We start from the raw sequence: 18,648 nt of genomic DNA on the forward strand, positions 1-18,648 counted from the left end.
CCTCTCGGACGGCTGCGGTGGAGGCGACCACGCGGGCGGGGGAGGTGAAGAGGCGGAGCGGGCGTGCCGAGAGTGCGCAGGCGCGCGGCCAGAGGGGCGGAGCCTGGGAATGGGCGCCAGCCTAGTCCTTGCTTATTTGTTGAACGAAGTTATCTGAAAGCTGCTGGGCTTTGCCTCTGGATCCAGTCTGTGCGGGTTGCGGGCTGCGGGTTGAGTCAGATGGCTCTGATTGCTGGCGGTTGCGTTCGCAACAGGTTTTATGTTCTCCCTGAATATCTTCCATAGAGTCATGATGCAAACATGTAATTTGTGTCTATCTCCAGTCCTACGCTCCCAAAGCCCCTCGTCTTGGTCCTGGATGATTCTGTGTTCCAGAGGGCCTTTGAAGGAAACTTAAGAGCTTTCTATTTCGAATTTCTTGTCCCTGGATACCAGCTGAAATCAATGACCTTATCTTGACAGTGGGCTTCTCTTTACTCATCTCTACACCTCAGGGTTCTTTCCTCTTTCATCTCCCTCCACTCCCCTGTTTAAAAACCTTTAGTGGCCTCAAAAGCAGTCTGAGCGGAAGAGTTCAAACACTTGAGATAGATATTGTTCTCTGCAGGATGAACCCAAATATCCTTTCTGGTTATAATTCCAGGCGTTTCCTTGCTATGAAATATATGGCCAAGTATTCTCTCTGATCTTCTTCCTTGCACACTCTGAACAGCTGTGTCCCACGCTATGTGAGTGTCACACTATACAAAGCCCTCTACTTTGGGATATTTAGTTGAAAACTACAATATAAGTAAATCATTAAGTAACTTGATAAATCAGAGTTCTTGTTCCACATGTTCTATGTTCCACATAGACAAGTTACTTGACATCTCTAGGGATGTGTACACACATACACATATCTCCAGATTGATCTCAGAAGCCCTTGTTCGGTTCTGGGTCACCTGATGAGGGTGATAAGTCAGTCCTGACTCTTGTTAGAGGTAAAGGGTGGGAAAAAGAAACTGGATTGTTTGCTTCTTTTCTTTCACAAATAATCTAGAAACAGCATCATCCCTTTCTATTCTCCTTAACTTTGGCTTTAAAAACTAGAGATTGAAAAAGGTGGGAGAGTTGTAAAAGGCATTTTGCCTTCCATCTCCAAAATCCAAATGAAATTAAGCAAAATCAACAATAAATTCCACCTTTCCACCTGACTTCTAGCCAAGCACTATCTTCTCTCAATATATAGAAAAATTTCTTTTGACTTCTTTTGGGGGCTATATTAAAAAGTCAAACTATAGAGGAGACATATGTGAAGGGGAAAAAATCTTTAGAGTAATCCACAAGTAATTTATGAATGGTTTTGTCTGAATTTAAATTTACTTAAGAAAGTACTCCATAGGCTATTTAGAAAAGCAATATTATTTGCATAATCAACATTTCCATTATTGCACATTATAGGTAATGCCTTGGCAACTCCTGAGACATTTTACAAACTTCCACACATCTCTGTCAATTTATTAAATGCCCACATTAACCTGTGAAGCTAGTTTTTTTTCTTTTCTTTTTTGTGGGGAAGGATAGTAGGATTGAATTTAGGGCCATTCAATCACTGTACTGCATCCCTGGCACTTTTTTGAGACAGAATCTTGCTAAGTTGCTGAGGCTGTCTTCAACCTTGTGATCCTCCTACCTCAGTCTCCAGAGTGGCTGGGATTACAGTAGTATGTCACAGTGCTTAAGTTTATCAAGAAGATAACCTTTCTGATTATTTTCTAAGTGTCTTTCAAAGTAAGAAGTAATGAATATACTTAATAAAATCTTGTCTAACTATATGCTCCATAGGTGAGATACAAATATGGAATTACTATAGATGTAATTTGGAATCTTTGGTGAGTGGTGTGAAGCTATTTGTAAAAGCAGAATCCTCTGAGACCTTTTAAAGACTAATTATAGTAATGTGTAAAATGTCATTGGAGATATTTCTGCTGCAAGCCATGAGAGAATGGGATGATCCAGATTGATCCCCTACTATTAACAAATTAAACACTTGACACAATACAGGAAACAACTGTTTTCAGATACTGGAAAACACACAGTGCTGAACTGTGACCAAAAGAGAAACGATGGGTTTTACCATTGCTTGGACTTTCTGCCTGAAAGCAATTCACAGACAGCTGCAGAGGCAGTAGAAACCCACCCCCCCAAAAGTAGGATAATCTCTTAAAGACACAGATAAACCTTCCCAGAGATCAGGGGGGCTAGAATTTGTGAAATCGAGTAACTGAAAGGAAGCTATGCAGAGAAAAACTCCAGAAACAGGCATAGGAGACCTCCACTCAACCTTTAGCAACACATCAGTCTATACTTGTGTAGTTTGGAACACCAGGAGGCTGGCCAATAACAATTTCTGCGGAAGAAAACAAGTAAGTGGGAGCTGTAAAACAAATTGTTCCCAGAGATTAGAATGAACCAGAAATCATTTGAGTTCCCTTCAGCCTGGGAGAACCCATTGATATATAGGACATTCAATAGACACCCCCAGGGACCTTAGAAGAAGAACTAAATTAGCCTAAGAAAAAATTCTCCTTTAAACCAGTTCCAAAGGAGCCCGAAAAAGGCTAAACTGTCATACAAGTTGCCTGTCAAACAAGTCCATCATTCTTAAAAGGAATACAGATCAAGTCATCAACATGTAAAATTTATAATATTGTAATATTGAAATATTATATTTCATCAATAAAAACTTACTGGACATGTAAGAAAACAGAAAGATGTGACCATAATCAAAACTCTTTAGACAGATCCAGGTATAGGGAAGTCCAGTGATTGCCCCAAACTGACAGCTGGATCTAGGCTTTGAGTCCAGGCAAGGGTTGGAGTCCACACTCTAACCACTATACTAATCTGTATGTCATATGAGAGAACAAACAAGATGTTTCTTCTGGCAGTCCATTTGCTTAGTAGAAATGTGCTGATGATGAGAGGTGGCTTCAGGCTCATGGCCATTTGATGTGAGCAACTGTAATTCCTCCATTTGGGAGTTTCAGATTGTTGGTTGAAATGTTTTGATAGTTGAGGTAGCCTTATATAATGTCTCTCCAATAACTGTTCATTCAGCCAACATTTATTAGATGAGCAGCTTAAAGGCATTTAATAAATGAATTTTTAACTGAAAATACTTCAAAGAAAAAAGATACAATGAGTTTTGGTTTCTTCATTCATAGTTGTGTCTAGTAAACTACTTTCTGGGGTGGTCAGAGGGATTAAATTGATAATGTTTGTGAAATAACTTGGCTATAATAAATCACTGTATAATCAACAGAGTATCTATTTCTTTTGAACATCTTGAAAAATAACTTTTTTTTTTCTGAAAAGTTAATTTCCAATCAATTCATCATAGACAAATGACCCTGAGTACATGAAATGTCAAGTAATAATCTATATACTATCCATGGAATTCTTACAAGTATGGGATAGCTTTGGAAACTTTTGAGAACTACTACATTACTCATTTAGGGGTATCTTGTGAACAAAAAGTTTCATGCAGTATATTTTTCTATATTATATTCAATTCTATTTCATGCATTTATTCTAATATAATTCTGTTTCATGTGTATTTAACTTACAAATTCTTTCCCAATAGTACTTCTTTTGTGATTCACTCATAGAACCTAGCAGAATGTTCAGGAAAACAGTCAATTAGTTGAGTTTTTTTTTTGAAAGTAACTGTTTAGATTTTTAATTTTACCTATAAAAGGTATATAATTATACCCAGTGATTTCCAGTATTTCTTCAATATATCTCTAGAATAATATAAAGGAGAGCTATAACGCTGGTTTCAGTGTTTTTTCATTTATTATATAAAAGAAAAAAATTAATGCAATTGTTTTGTACACATTTAAATTCCATAAAACAAATCCATAGAAATTAGGATACTGTATGCATGCACTCTGCATTTTCTTTGTTAAATGTCTTGTTCACAAAAATAACACCACATTTTTTTTCTTTGAAGCCACTAAAGCAGAGGGAGAACAAAAACATGCAGCACTGTACACATTTGCATAGTATATTTTACCCAGCATGCCTTGTAGAATGCTACACATACCTATATCAGAAAAATAAAAGGGGTTAAATTATCAATATAAATAACTAAAATTTAAAGAAAGAAAAAAATTATTTGACAAAGGCATTTTTTTCCCACTTTATCACTGGAGATATAGCAATAGTCAGGGATATTCAACAGGCCTCAGAATAGAAGGGGAAAACTTTCTGTATTGTTTTGCCATTTTCATTTTTTAATGTTTTATATTAATAACTTTATTTTTTATTCCCTCCCCCATCCCTTCCAAAACAAAGCTAACGGCTTTAACTTATATTTTAAACTAGTATCCAGTACAAAATAAATTAAGGAATCCCTAACTAAAATTTTTGCATTGGGACATCTTGGTTGGTCATTCTAATTTGAGGCTGTGAAAAACAAAAAATTTCAAACATGTCCAAAATTCAGAGGAGCGCTGAGAGCTCACTTGCTGTGACATTTTGTAGTTGTTATTGAAGGAGAAGAAATAAGAACAGAAAATATAGTATGAGTCTTATCACAAAATAAAATTTAATAAGTTTTATGGAAAGGAATAAAATAAATTACAACCACAGATTGCAAGGCTATGAAATAAATTGCTGGAAAGGTATCAAGCAGCAAGTTAAAAAGATGGTAGATGAAACATATAACTAAATCTATTTACTTTTAAAAAATAGGACTGCCAAATTTAACAGTGGATTTTGTTGTAAGTTTGTGCTATAACAAATGTGCTTCTTTCTCCTCAATCTATTTTCATATTATTGGCAAAATATATATATATATATATATTTTATAATTTTGTACTGTACAATATATATTTTTGCTACATTATTTATTTTTCTACTGCTATTGCAGAAGTAACAACATAGATTTATTTTGGCAATAAAATGCTTTCATTTTAATAACGTCCCAGAAAATATTGTAAGGCATATGAAAAATAGTATGCAACAATATAGCTTTAATGATCCCGCATCTTTAATACATCCCTTATGCATACAGAATTCACACTGATTTCAGTTAAGTGTGTGAAAGTGGCATGCAAGTAGGGCAAGAGAGGCCCCTACATAAATATAGACATGGCCATTGGTTGAGAAATTTTAAGTGTTCAAAACATAACCAAGAACACTTAGAAAATATTGAAAAGCTAGAGGCCAGCCACTTTTGGTTCTTAGTTCTCATTTTAACTCCTTATCATTTTCAATTGAGGAAGTATCAGTGTATACCCCAAACCACTTTAAATCCATTAGTATCATTTTCTACCATCTTTCTGCAAACATTTTACATCCATCAAAAGAAACAAAAGAAAGTGTCATATGAAACTATGACTCCCCAAAACTCAGTGTTCTTCACTTATATTTATACATTTTTCATGTAGGAGTTACAGCCCTTAATTATAATATCTGATGAGATACTTTCGAATCTTCTCATAGCTAAATTACATGCAGCATTTGAGATTAAATTATCCATAAGTAGTTAGAGACGATTGCTATCAGAGGATGTATTTCACTGGAAAATCCCTTCTAATAAAAGAAGAAAACTTTAAAAAGTAATTTTTTTAATGCTGTAGCTCTGTCTGCCCCTATAAACCAATTTCACTATTTTGACCAATTTGACAGCTTAATTCAAAGAAAAAAGTTGTTTTTGTTGTCTATTGTATTGATTGATTTGATCATGATTATCATTGAAAAGAGGAGGACTGTTCTATGCTGCATAGACACAGCTTAAGTAAGTAACTTAGGAACAGTTACAGTATGACATTAAAGTTATAAGGAACTAATAAAACAGATTTTATTACATAATTTCCTATAAAGTTTTCATTCATATAGTCATTCAAGGATGAGTTTTATATAATTAAAAAAACCAGCACGCAACATTGTCATGAGAGACAAAGGCAGAAATATAAAAGGACTAAGGAATACATATGTATTTATTTGAAACACTGATATGAAATTTGTTCCAATTACATGGGAGTCCAAGATAATGTATACCCTTACCCAGTAATTGGTTAAGTCATGTTCTTGGTATTCTCAAAAGACAAAAATTTGAATTTGCAAAACAGCTGCATTTAAACATCAAGTCTTTGGAACTACTCTCTTTTAAACTTAGAGCTAGATATCATAACATGTTGTACACAAAGATAAATTACTTTGCAGTTTGTTTTGTTCCCTATTATGATTCATTTGTTAAATTAACCAAATTAACCATACTTCAGGATAATCTGTGAACCAATTCAAAGAAAACTTCACTAATATGGAAGAAATGAAGGGTGACAAGAGCATATGGAAACATGCAGCATCTGGGATAAAATCATCAGTTTAAAATCTAAAGGGAAGGCAAATTTTAACACTTTATGCAATTAGCTTTCAGCAAAGTTAGCAATAATAGTAAGAAATTTGATCACCAGTTTTTGACAAGTTATTTCCCTTTTAAGACCAACTGTCTTCTCTAGAGAAGAGGTAGTATATAAATATCAATATAGAGGGCAAATTCTACAGTGGCATTATGTTTTGTTTTTTAGCAAATACCAAAATAAAATTGTACAACTTAAGAAAATATGCCAGCATGCAAATTAAGGTTACCTAAAAACATTCTTAACTGACATCCTGGGTTGCAAAAATATTTTGTGATATGTTCATTTAAAGAATTTAAATTTGCAAACTATCTTTTGCCATAATTTTCTTCTCGCACTCTCTTTCATTACCCCCACTTTATATTATGAATTTTAAGGCCCCCACACAAAAGACAAGTTCAAGTATGCAGGTATGAAAAGAGGTTAACATTCCAAAAATACATTTTGCAAACAACAACAATAATAATTAGAGTAAGTGACATTATTTAAAGGGAACAAATAATTGTCTCATAATTTGTTTCACATTTTAAAAATTCATTTCATTAAGGACTAAATGCAATGACTTGTATAGTCACAACATTAAGACTCTCTTATTAGGAAAGACCATTAGTCTCAATTGTTAAGAATTTCAACCTTTCTTCCAATAGAACTGTATAAAGATAAGAGAGAAACATTAGTCATTTATAAACATTTCTAAGTGTTGCTTTAAATATTGCAGTAAATGAGATAATATTGTTGATTATAATATTAGAGTCACATTATAGCCTTGAGAATTAACATCAGGATTGACAACTTGCATTCCCTTTTTTTTTTTTTTTTTGTCTAGGACTACATTTCCACATTGTCCCATGAGTCTTCATTGTTACATGTCTGCTGACTGAAGTGACAGAATTCTAACAGGTATTTTATACTATAAGTTAAAATAGCCCCCAAATATTATAAGACTTGTTTTTCCTACTTGTGATAATTTGCTACTTTAAATAAAATCAATGAAAAACAAAGTATTTGTGGAATACATCTATTCCAAAGGTGCTTAGTGTGCTTGACAAAAATAAAACTTTTTACTTAGTCAATATCTGGATTTTAGTATCATTTACACAGAAACAAACCACTTTGTAATAAAAGGAAGATGCATATTTCTTATTCATTTGGAGGAAATAAACTTACTACAGAAGGAAGATGAAATGTCAAGTTAAAGTGAAATTTTAAATATATCCATTAAGAAAAATATACATTATACCCTTTCCAAGATTGTTAGCTTTTGAATAAGAATGCAAAGCAAAACGGTATGGACATCTGATGGTAAATGATGGATTGAATTTGTACACGGATACTGAATGGGCCTCCCTCTTTTTCAGCATGACATGGAAGTCTAGAAACAAGGCTTTGAGAGACCTTTAAAACTAAGTGACTTTTTAAAAGTTGAAAGAAAATGGTGATCTTGTTGACTAGGAAATATATGTAAACGCTGTTACAGCTACCTGCCATAAAATGTAAATATCTTAAAGTAGTTAAATGACCAAATTGCTAATGCTACTACAGAAAAAGCTGAACAGCTGTCTAGTCTAAATTTATACACCTTGGTGCACTCTTTGCAATTAAATACTTTAATGCACACAAACAAGAAACCAGTAAAGCATATAGAAAAATGTTTGGCTAATGTTTTCTTTCTCATGCAAATATGTGCTGTACATGTAATAAATATATTTTTGTTTGCTGGAAAATGCTCTTCTATGTTCTAACAAAGTATTTAGTAATGGCAGGTTATATATATATATATATATATATTTTTAAGAGCCTAATGGAGATAGCTCTCTTAAATGTCTTAACTGAAAGTTCTGTAAACTTTGCTAGATGACAAAAGAACTTCACAAGCCAGTGTCACGTTAACTTTTAAAATTTACTGAGCCCATGTTTAATTGTATCAAATGTGTGAATGACTTACAGAATTATAGGCATCCTCATTATCAACTAAACAGGTTCATAATGGGGCACACGCAGTGAACGTGAAGGGAGACTGCAGGATGAGACGGCAATGAGGTTCAAGATGAGGGTAACTAATCAAGAATGTGAAACTTTTCTTTTTTCTTGGGGGGAGGGTGTTGCTGGGGATTGAACTCAGGGGCACTCAACCACTGAGCCACATCCCTAGCCCTATTTTGTATTTTATTAAGAGGCAGGGTCTCACTGAGTTACTTAGCACCTCACTAAATTGCTGAGGCTGGCTTTGAACTTGCTATCCTCCTGCCTCAGCTTCCAGAGTTGCTGGGATTATAGGCATGCGCCACTGCACCCTGGGACACTTATTTTCTTGATCAGGAAAAATTATTTAACTGGTGCATGCTTTGAGAGTCTAAATATTGAAAAACTTGGGGAAAAATAAAATAATATAAAATTAATTATTCTTGTTTTCAAAAATAGTCTTTATAACATGTACCAGTAGAAAAGGATTTCATGCTTGGTTCCTATCAGGTTTGAGAAAATGCATACATATTTGGAATTTTAGAAACAGGAGTCTTTTATAAAGACATTTTGTCTTGTATAAAAGGGTCAATTTCCACAACTTTTTGGATCATAGGGAACCTAAGTCTTCCTTGATAATAGAAGACATTTGTCACCAATTCTATAATTATAGTTACTGTAAAAACTGAATAATTAATGAGTGATTAAAAATGCTCACTAGAAGTAAGGTATCTCAATCTCCAAATTCTTCATAATTCTTTGCATTAAAAATGTTGTAATTATAGTGCATATATTCTGCATCTATGCGTTTGCAAGCTTTTGAATTTATCATTTGTTTTAACTTTTCCAATTTGTAAAAAGCTAACTTCCAATACCTAATTTTTATGTGTCATGGAAAAAAAATCCTTAGCATAATTTAAAACATTTGGCGAAGGGCTAGAATGTTTAGATATTCAAAGACATAAACGGAGTGATGAAATAGAAAGATACTTAACTACGCTAGCAGGAAAAACTGACCCCATGTTTGTATTAAGTGGGATAGCTGATCTCCCACCTGGAGTTGTTAAGCTTTGTACTCAGGAGGATCTATACCACATTCTTGGTGTGACTTCAGTTCCCTGGATGTATGTAGTTGTGCTCAAACTGATTAAAGAAACAACATCTCATTTCCCATTTCTTATAATCAGCTATGCTCGGGCTTCTCTTTACTATTCTTTCTCTCTGCCAATTTTTTTTTTTTTTGCCAAGTTCAAACGAGAGCTAACAGTATTGACTGAACAGAAAGCAAAACACTTTGAATACAACAGCTGTGCCAGCAAAGAAATAAAAATATTAAAATCTGAGGTGACTATATAGTTTCTGCATTAAGATTTGAGTTTTTTTTTTTTTTTTTTTGGCACTATCAATACATTTGGTAAGTTTGAAAAGCCATTCTGGCAACATTAACATATATTAAAATGTTTATACATTCCAACTTTTAAGTGTAAATTTAGCTTCCAGCAAATAAATAGCTAGTTTTGGCTTCTATTGATACTTTGATTTTCTTATTGGTTTTTTTCCCCAAGATTTCAATTGATTGCAACATGCTCAAGTAGACTTTCTAGTCAATTCACCCAAATTCCAACAGGAATTGGTTTATAAATTGGTTCCAACTGGAACTGGTCATTTGGAATTTCCAGCATGGGAAATTATTTTATATGTGCCTTGTTAAGTACCCTAAATTACAAATTGATGTGTTTAAATCTATGAAGAAAACAAAAGGTACTGTTATGTAAATGTAGCACTTAAAATATCTATATGATTGGGCATCTAATATCCATCTAGACTCAAGGGCATAATGTACATTTTTTTGTTGTTGTTTTTTGCCCCTTAGCATCAAATGACAGCAGCCCAGAAGCACAGTCAATACTGTGCTGTGCTTGCCAAGTTAAGATGATTGGTTTATCCTAGCAGTGCTATGGCAAATTGTCAACAGATGAATACATATTTTTTTGTTGTTTTGGCAGCCTCAAAGCCTATGCCGGGAGTCATGGCTGTATCCCCCAGGTGAGCCTCGGTTCCTGTGAGGTTTGTAAGTGTCCTGGTATGAGTCAGGGTAATCTTCTTCCACAAGAGGGTAATGATCTCGGCTGTGCTGGGAACTGGAAGACAAACGGTTTCTACTCTTCCGAGCTCTCTCATTGTGATAATTTTCATCAGAGGTCATTAGACTTCGTCTTTCAATCGGAGAGTTCTCTGTGGAGTGGTTGCTGTGCCTCATTCGCTGACTCTAAAATATCAGATAGTTCACTGATTAAATAATGTCAGCTTCATTCACCTAAACATGTAAATGAATGTACAATAATAGGATCTGTCTAATGAGAAGAGAGATATCTGACTTGATAAAAGATTTTGATGCACAAATGATCTGCCCCAAATCTCTGGTTTTATTTATTTAGGACACAACATGTAAAGATGCCATAGTGCTGATAATTTATGAATTTAATTACATAGTGCTGCATGACTATGCATCCTATTGAAAACACAGAATTGAAAGTTGACTGTTAAATAGAATTTAACATATTTAGAAAGGCCTAATAATTGTACTTCTACTACAAAAATTAGGATTATTTTACTATTGGGAAATAAAGTTCAGAATAGCATCATTTATTTTATTTTTCCCTTGAACTGATAAAATCTTTCTTCTTCTAAAATCATATGCTTCACCTTGATCTAGCTGAATTTTCCTAAAAAACATCTCAATGAAATTATTATTTGTGCTATCTACAAAATAGTGCATTTGTTTCTGAAGCCTACATAAACGTTAGACTCTCAACAATATTCTTTCCACAGGAGTATATAGTAATTATGGAGCCCGCTAATTGATGCCTCATAAATCTTGCTTCCTCGATTGAAATGTCCTGCAAAACTAATTTTCAGATAGAAAGTAAATTTCTCTAATATCATTAATTGAAAGTATCATCTTAAGTCACTTATTTGATGGATCATAAAATGTTATTCAAATATTTTTCTCTCTATGGGAACCATGGATCAGTGTGTATACAAGCTTAGGTAGGCCATCTCAGATAAGGAACAAGATTCTGATGAAACCATGGGCCCAGTCACATCTTCTCCAAAGCACATGCAGCTTCATACAGAAGCAAACTCATTGAGTGGGTCATAGACAGTGCCATCAACTTCAGCCAGGTGTCTAATAATTTAGACCCTATATTCCTGGGAGAAGTACGCCTTGAGACAAAAGCCACCCCATTAACTCATTAAGGAAACTGGGAAAACTACTCTAGGTGGGTGTGTTAGGGATGACAATTCAAGAGTGTTGCATTCATAACAAAGTACAACATTCTACTTCCTCCTACACCATAGAAGCATACTGTTTCATACATCCATTCCTCATCCCACTAATTTATGCAAAATTCAGAGCCAACTCAAGTGAGCCAATGGAAATGCTATTCTCATCAGCACACAAGAAGGAAAACAAGGCAGGAAATAGTCCTGATGCATACAGATACACCGTACATTGCCATCATACATTTCCATGTTCATTTCCAGCCTCAAAAGTGATTCATTTATATGGCAGATTTTCTGCTTACAGAGATGAAATTTTGCAGAAGAGTAATACAGTTATAATAGCATTTCAGAGAGTGCCATTTATCTCAGAGTTAACTCTACATGATCTACAATTATGACTATCATTATAACCCATTAAAACAAAACTAGTCATGATGAAAGAGGGCTCAATTGACTACATGTTCCTCCGTCAGCTGGGGGTTTGGTCATATTCCAGCAGCTGCTTGATAAATGGTAAATAATAATTAATGTAGAAAGGAAAGAGTCATTTTGTATCATAATGCCTCTGGCTCCCTATATCTACTTCTGAGTACAGCATGAGAACAGCGGAAGAGAGAAGCTCCTGGTCCTGTGCTCTTTCCTAGCTTCTCTAAAGGACACTTTCCATAGCCACCGAACAAGGTGGACTCCTGGACCCCTCCAAGAAAACTCAGAGACCTGTCACCATTTCCAAACCGAGTAGTTCTACTCACATTCACATGCTGTCTTTTGCAAAGTAAAGGATATGTCTAGCAACCTCAGGGGTGGAAAAAGTTAAGGGCAATCAAAAGCCCTATCTGTCCCCAAATATCTTATTTATCTAGCTATGGTAGCTGAGATTTGCACTGTCCTATAATCATTAAAAAGTGCCACGGAGAAGCCATGGGCAGCTGCACTGAGTAGACACTGAATGATCAGGGATTGATTCATTATAAATTCACAGCAAGAAAGTCTCTAGAAAGGGTTTCTGGGTAACCTGCTGTAGGATGGAACATGATTGGGTAATGTTTATATTTTCTTTATATAAAGGGCCCCTATGTTTTCCTCTTCAGATAAGGACAACCCTAGTCTTCAATTTAATCAAGTTTTCTATAGAATCTTAGTAATGAGGTAGTAAAAGTACAAGGGGCAATACCTGTAACCCAGAAATTGCCGTGGGATATGGTGAGAGTGCTGTGGAGCCCAAATTCCTCCCCAGCAGCGGGGTCATGGGGGTGCTGCTGGTCGTGTGGGTGGCTCGCCAGTACGCCTCAAGGTACTCTCCTAGATGTTCACAAGCATCCTCAAGCTGATTCTCATCCAATATAACATCGAACATTTCCTGTAGGTGACAAGAAAATCCATTGTTTTCCAAAAGTTAGGTTTTAGGCAATGAAACCTAAAATACCCCTTAAGGCAGATAATAGCATTTCTCAAATCTAGATGCTAACATCAAATTTGAGAATATAAATTAGCAGTTTCTAAAGTTAAAATCTAGTAAATACAGTTGCAGTTATCCACATGCAAATGTAGATATTTACAGAAAAATAAGAATACTCATTAAATATTCACATCTTTCATTATTTTAAAAGAAAAAATGAGGTTAATGTGACAATTGTATAGGTGATAAGTGAAAGTGTATAATGAATTCACATTCCCCCCACATTCCTCTGTAACTGAATTCTACTCCAGAATACAAAAGAAGCAAGTTAACAGAACTGAAAGAGGAATTCTAAAAATGTTTTGGGTAGTGACATTATCATTGGAATAAACATTTCATCTCCCAAGGTAACAATGTTGAAGGGAACACCATTTACTTAATTTTCAAAATGTTTGGGGAAATGATATTATTTGCCTCATGATAAAAAAACAAGGAAACAAAGCAGGATTAATGCTAGAAAATCACATTAGAGTGATTGCTGCTACCATAAGATTGTTACAAATGTAAAAAAGAACAGGGTGTTTAACCAGGGTCAAAGGTGTTTATAGAGGAAGTATTTGGGGGTACATGTTTCTGTCAGCAAGGACTTTGCTCAGCATCTGCCCTGTAAGCAGGAAGTTGTTCTTCTACTCCAACAGAAGAGTGGCCCTTCTGTTAGTCTAGTGTGGCTGGGAACATGGACAGGATACACCCAGGATAGATCCCTTGGAGAGCCAGCCAGAAAACCTTGGCACCTCCCTGCAGGTGTTAGTACATGACATAAAAGCAGGTGAGTGGTGGAGGATCTAACTTTCAGTAGCAGGATTGAAACATCTTCTCTCTCACACCACCTCCACCACTACCTGCCTGCTTTTATGAGCTAATTTTACTAAAATAAGAACCTTCCAGTAATGAATCAAATACATGGTTACTGTCATAGCACCAACATCACTGGATGGATTGACCCTTAATAGCAATTTGGAATATAAAGAGTTGACAACCAAGCTCCGTTGGTTCATTCTCTTCAGTGCTTAGAACAGAGCTCCTTGAAGCAGAAGTCACCATAGAAACTCTTTCCCACTATCACCCCAACTTTTACTATTTATTCATTTAGTCAGTTAGTTTTGATGCTTGGGATCAAACCCAGAAACTCAGGCATGCTAAGCACCCGCTATACCCACTGTGCTTCATTGCACCCACACTTACTATTTCAATTTTCCATTATATCCACCTTTACTGTAAAACTCCCCTCTAAATTGAAAAGCTATTTGAAGGTCTTTGGAGTAGAAGTAGGAAAATAATAAGTAACTTCAGTTCAAACTGATGCATATTTAAGAAGACTCAGCCAATTCAATTCATGTAGAAAAATGCCCCCCAAGAGCAGTTACTAGTGGAATTTCTAAATGTTATATTCTATTCATTTTTAAAATATTTATTCAGTACCTATTTAATGCTAGGCACTATAGATTTACAGTGGCAAAGAAAGCACCTCATCCTATGCTCAAGAAGCATAAAGTCTTGTGAGAGAGACAAGTATTAAAATTCTTAATAATCTATGTCACACTGGGACTTTAGTTCAGAACAATATAGAGAACAATAATGTTCGGGGCTGTAAGCTTAAAGTTTTTGGATTTAGAAGGAGGCCCAGAGAGACTTATAAAAATGAAGCTTTGGAAGAAAGGGAAATTATAAGTAAGTTAAAGAATTCTATCTGTCGAGGGAAGAAAACAAAACATAAAGGAAAGCAGAATTACAATAAAAGAAAGACACCATGTGGCCCATCAGACAGGGAAAGGAGCTAGTTCGTAGAGCTTCAGTTGACATATATCCTTCCCATAATCTCCTTTCTCACTGAAGTAACCTGTGGGAGTTTCTAGTCTCTTGCCACCAAAAGCCTCCTTCCCCAGTTAATATAAACTTTCCACAGTGCCAAATGTAGAATCCAAGAAGTGCCCATAATGCTCTGATATAAACAGTGGCAGTGCAGTGTTGACCTGAGGGGGAGCAGAATGGCTATACCCTAAAAGCATCCATGAACTCAGATGGCACTGGAGGAAGAAAGAGGAAACTGGCAGCACCAAACAAAGGGTCCTTCAGCTACTGTGGGCTCCAGCATTTCACAAATTCTATGCTGCATGTGATTAGAGCCTGCTGTTTGTATCATTTTATTTATACTTACTGTAAAATTTGATTACACAAATCTTACGCTATAATGTGGGTTTGGTTAGTTCCAGTGAATCATTTTCTTGCTTTAACAAGGTCCATAATAATAATAATAATAATAATAATAATAAGGGTCCTGACAATGACAGCCAGGATTGCACAATGCTGCTTGGGGGAGGTTTACATCTGCTTGGCTATTTACATGCTACATTGTCACTGTTGTAGACATATTTAAACACACATTTAATTACCAGAATTTTTAAAAAGTATTTTTCTTTGCCAGTGGGTAGACTCTGTATACATCAGCACATGGCTGTTTGCTTAAGCCCGATCATTTCTTGCAAACCATGCTTTTGCACTGCTAAAAGACAGTTATACGATGGAAAATGATTTGAAACTGCTTTTATGCTTTCAAAAGCTCAGGGAAAATAAAGCAAATTTCAGCTTCTGAATGAATACTGACATATGTACCTTATTTCCAACTAGAAGGAATTTCACAGCCTGCATATCTGTGACAATTTTTCTTTCTGTTTAGGAAATAACACAGCTGAACAGACTAGAGTGCTAGAAAGTCAGTATAAAGGGAATAAAACACACACACACACATTCAAGGAGAAGCAACCCAATGACTTATGCATACGAGCTTTGCCAATTCTTTACAAATCTTTTTGTTTTAATTAGTTACACATGACAGTACAATGATCTTGACATATCATACATTTGAATCAGATGGGATATAATTTCTCATTTTTCTGAGTGTACAAGTTGCAGAATTACATTGGTCATGCAGTCACGTATATACCCACTGCAATAATAATATCTTTATTCTGCTGTCCTTCCATTCCCCCAGTTCTTTACAAATTTAAAGGTTCACATCTAATCAGCACCTAATTTTGCAATATGTGAGATCCATAGTGTGGGCTAGGGATGCAAAAAAAAATATTTAATCAGCAAGATCCCAGGAGGTAAACAGTTACCCACTCAGTGACACCAAGCCCTTGGTGAAGCTGAAGATAAAGGTAATGTGGAGTTGTTTTCAAAGAGTTGCTACAGTGACTACCTCTGACATTCTAGGATGGGATATTTTCTACAGCTGGAGTAGGCGGAAATGGTTTGGCTGCCAAAGTAAATAAGTAATGAACAGAGGAATCAAAACAAACCATCAAAAATTCAGGCACAGTAGCTCCTTCTCTGGATAACCTCTTTCAGGAAAATTAAAAACTAAAGCATTGTAAATAACCAAGATCAAAACATGCCTCTAGCTCATCTGGTGGCCTAGAGAACTAATGGCAGGGAAGAAAGAAAGGGAAAGAAAGACTGAAGCTGAATAATAAGAAAACAAAGAAGATTTGTAATATTTTTAAAAAATTGCAAGTATTTAACCCTCTGTCTAGTTCTTCATTCAGAGAGTAATATGTGACAGTCTTTCCTGGGGAAACTATCTGAGTTAAGGCAACCAGCCATCCTGGTGTGCTAGGGATTATTTCTGGAGATGGGGGGCTATCACTATTAAAACCTGGCCAACACTGAGCAAATTGTAATGTTTGGTCACCCCAATTTTAATAGAAGTTGTAGTTCTTTTTAGGTCCTACACTGAGGAACAGTGCAAATTCTATTTATTTAAATTCTTTTTGGAGGGAAGATAGAGGGACTGGGTAGATCATCCTTTATAACTATATAATATCCAGTTTCTAGCCTAGAGGGGGTAGTCTCATTAAAATGAATGTATCTTGTCAAATATTTTTATACAGGAAGTTGTTATTGAATGTTTCAATAAAAAGTTTACAAAACTTAAAAACTAATTATGCAGTTTAATTTTAGCTTTTAAAAAGTTTGGTTCATAAAAAAATTTGGTTCATTATTGCATATTAGCTAGACAGGGAATTAAATATATGTCAACTCTTATGGTACATGCATAGCTTTATGTTCATTTGTTGTATATAGATAAAACCTCACATGGGACATCTTTCCTATTTCTAAGTGGATAAAAGGATACAATAGGGATCTGCATGTTTTCATTTCTTTGTTACTGTAATATAAGACTGAAACTGCTACCATTTAGAACAAATGAGTGGCAAATACTGTTTAGTACAATAAAATGACCGAGTGGCACCAATGTTTGTTTCATGTCAAACCTGCATTTTTTCTTTATTAATGCTTTTGAAATCTTGAGTACTAAACTTACTGGTCAACTTGTGATAGGAAACTAGACTCTAAGTTAAAGCATTTATAAAGACCCAGGTCTTGTGGAGATAAAGGAAAACCAACCAAAATTGTGGGGCTCTAGCAGTTCATCTCAGGTAGTTTCTACTTTAATGAGCTAAACATGAAAGACAATTGTAGTTCCTGCCACTAATTAGTGTGAGTAACATGAAAGCAAAGAACGTGGTGACTTTGATCCCTTCCTCCTCTTTATTTGTTATGAATCCAAATTAGTTCTAGTTATGAACCCCAACGTGCTTTCCTCCCCACATTCTTCCATCCCATCTTGTCTTATTCTTCAAAGACTATTGCAACATTGGCCAGTTTTACTGTTTGCAGAAAAGACACCCATTATTCACATTGATCAGTAATATAGCATTTGAGGGAATGAACTATCCTGAACTATCCTGAACTCTACATCCAAGTTGGGTGCCTGAAACCCTAGAAATATGTAGTCTTCTTTGGACTGAGAGAAACTGGATCCCACGTGGCCTTGTTTCATAAAGAAAATATGAAATGTATTATTCCTTTATTTAAAAGCAGTGTTAGGAATTAAATTCTGGACATTCAGACACTCTATAATAGTGAATGCACCAGTAGGGGCTGGCACCTCAAATAGATGACTGAATCTACATGATTCCAACTTATTTAAATAAGATTACTGGAAAAGGGCACTGGAAAATTACTACTATGAGAGAAATACGATCCAATATAGTGGGCACTATCATTTCTTCATTCCCTTCAGAGCTCTTGTGTGTAATAGAATAAATCTGAGTCCATTCAGAAATGGAAAATAAAATGGAATAGAAAAGAACTACTATGGTTACTGTAACACGAGAGGTTTACAAGATTCCGCTGAGGAGATGAGTCTCACAGAGAGAACGATCAATGTCATTTTACACACACACACACACACACACACAAAACCATTACAAAGCTCAAAGAGCCACAGGGTCAGCTTTTGGTAACACAAGGCAGCTTTTAACTAAGTAGGATTAAAGGATTACATGTCATTTATATATTCAATTGTCTATCTGCTTTTCTCCACCATGCATTATGCAGCTCTTATTATCATAGTACCAGGGCAATCTGGTCTTCTTAAAACATACTATTCTCAACCTCTCTGAAGAAGGGAAATGGTAACAATATCTGGTAGAAGCCCATATGAAAACTAAGTATGCCATA

General features: G+C 35.3%; 1 protein-coding gene across 5 annotated transcripts in view; it reads right to left on the reverse strand.

Annotated features, from left to right (window-relative positions):
* Positions 1-6,817: 6,817 nt before the first annotated feature.
* The window catches only part of Cacnb4 (calcium voltage-gated channel auxiliary subunit beta 4), a 261,511-nt gene continuing 249,680 nt past the window's right edge, over positions 6,818-18,648 (reverse strand). For all 5 annotated transcript variants that reach the window (XM_048812261.1, XM_015479177.2, XM_015479178.2 and 2 more), the window contains 2 exons: positions 12,835-13,020; positions 6,818-10,641 (listed from right to left, as the gene is read on the reverse strand). In XM_048812261.1, coding sequence (XP_048668218.1) covers positions 10,381-10,641; positions 12,835-13,020 — 447 coding nt within the window. In that variant the 3' untranslated portion in view covers positions 6,818-10,380. The remainder of the gene's footprint in view (positions 10,642-12,834; positions 13,021-18,648) is intronic.

This window comes from Marmota marmota, unplaced genomic scaffold (assembly GCF_001458135.2).
Source record: "Marmota marmota marmota unplaced genomic scaffold, marMar, whole genome shotgun sequence".
NCBI classification, from domain to species: domain Eukaryota; kingdom Metazoa; phylum Chordata; class Mammalia; order Rodentia; family Sciuridae; genus Marmota; species Marmota marmota.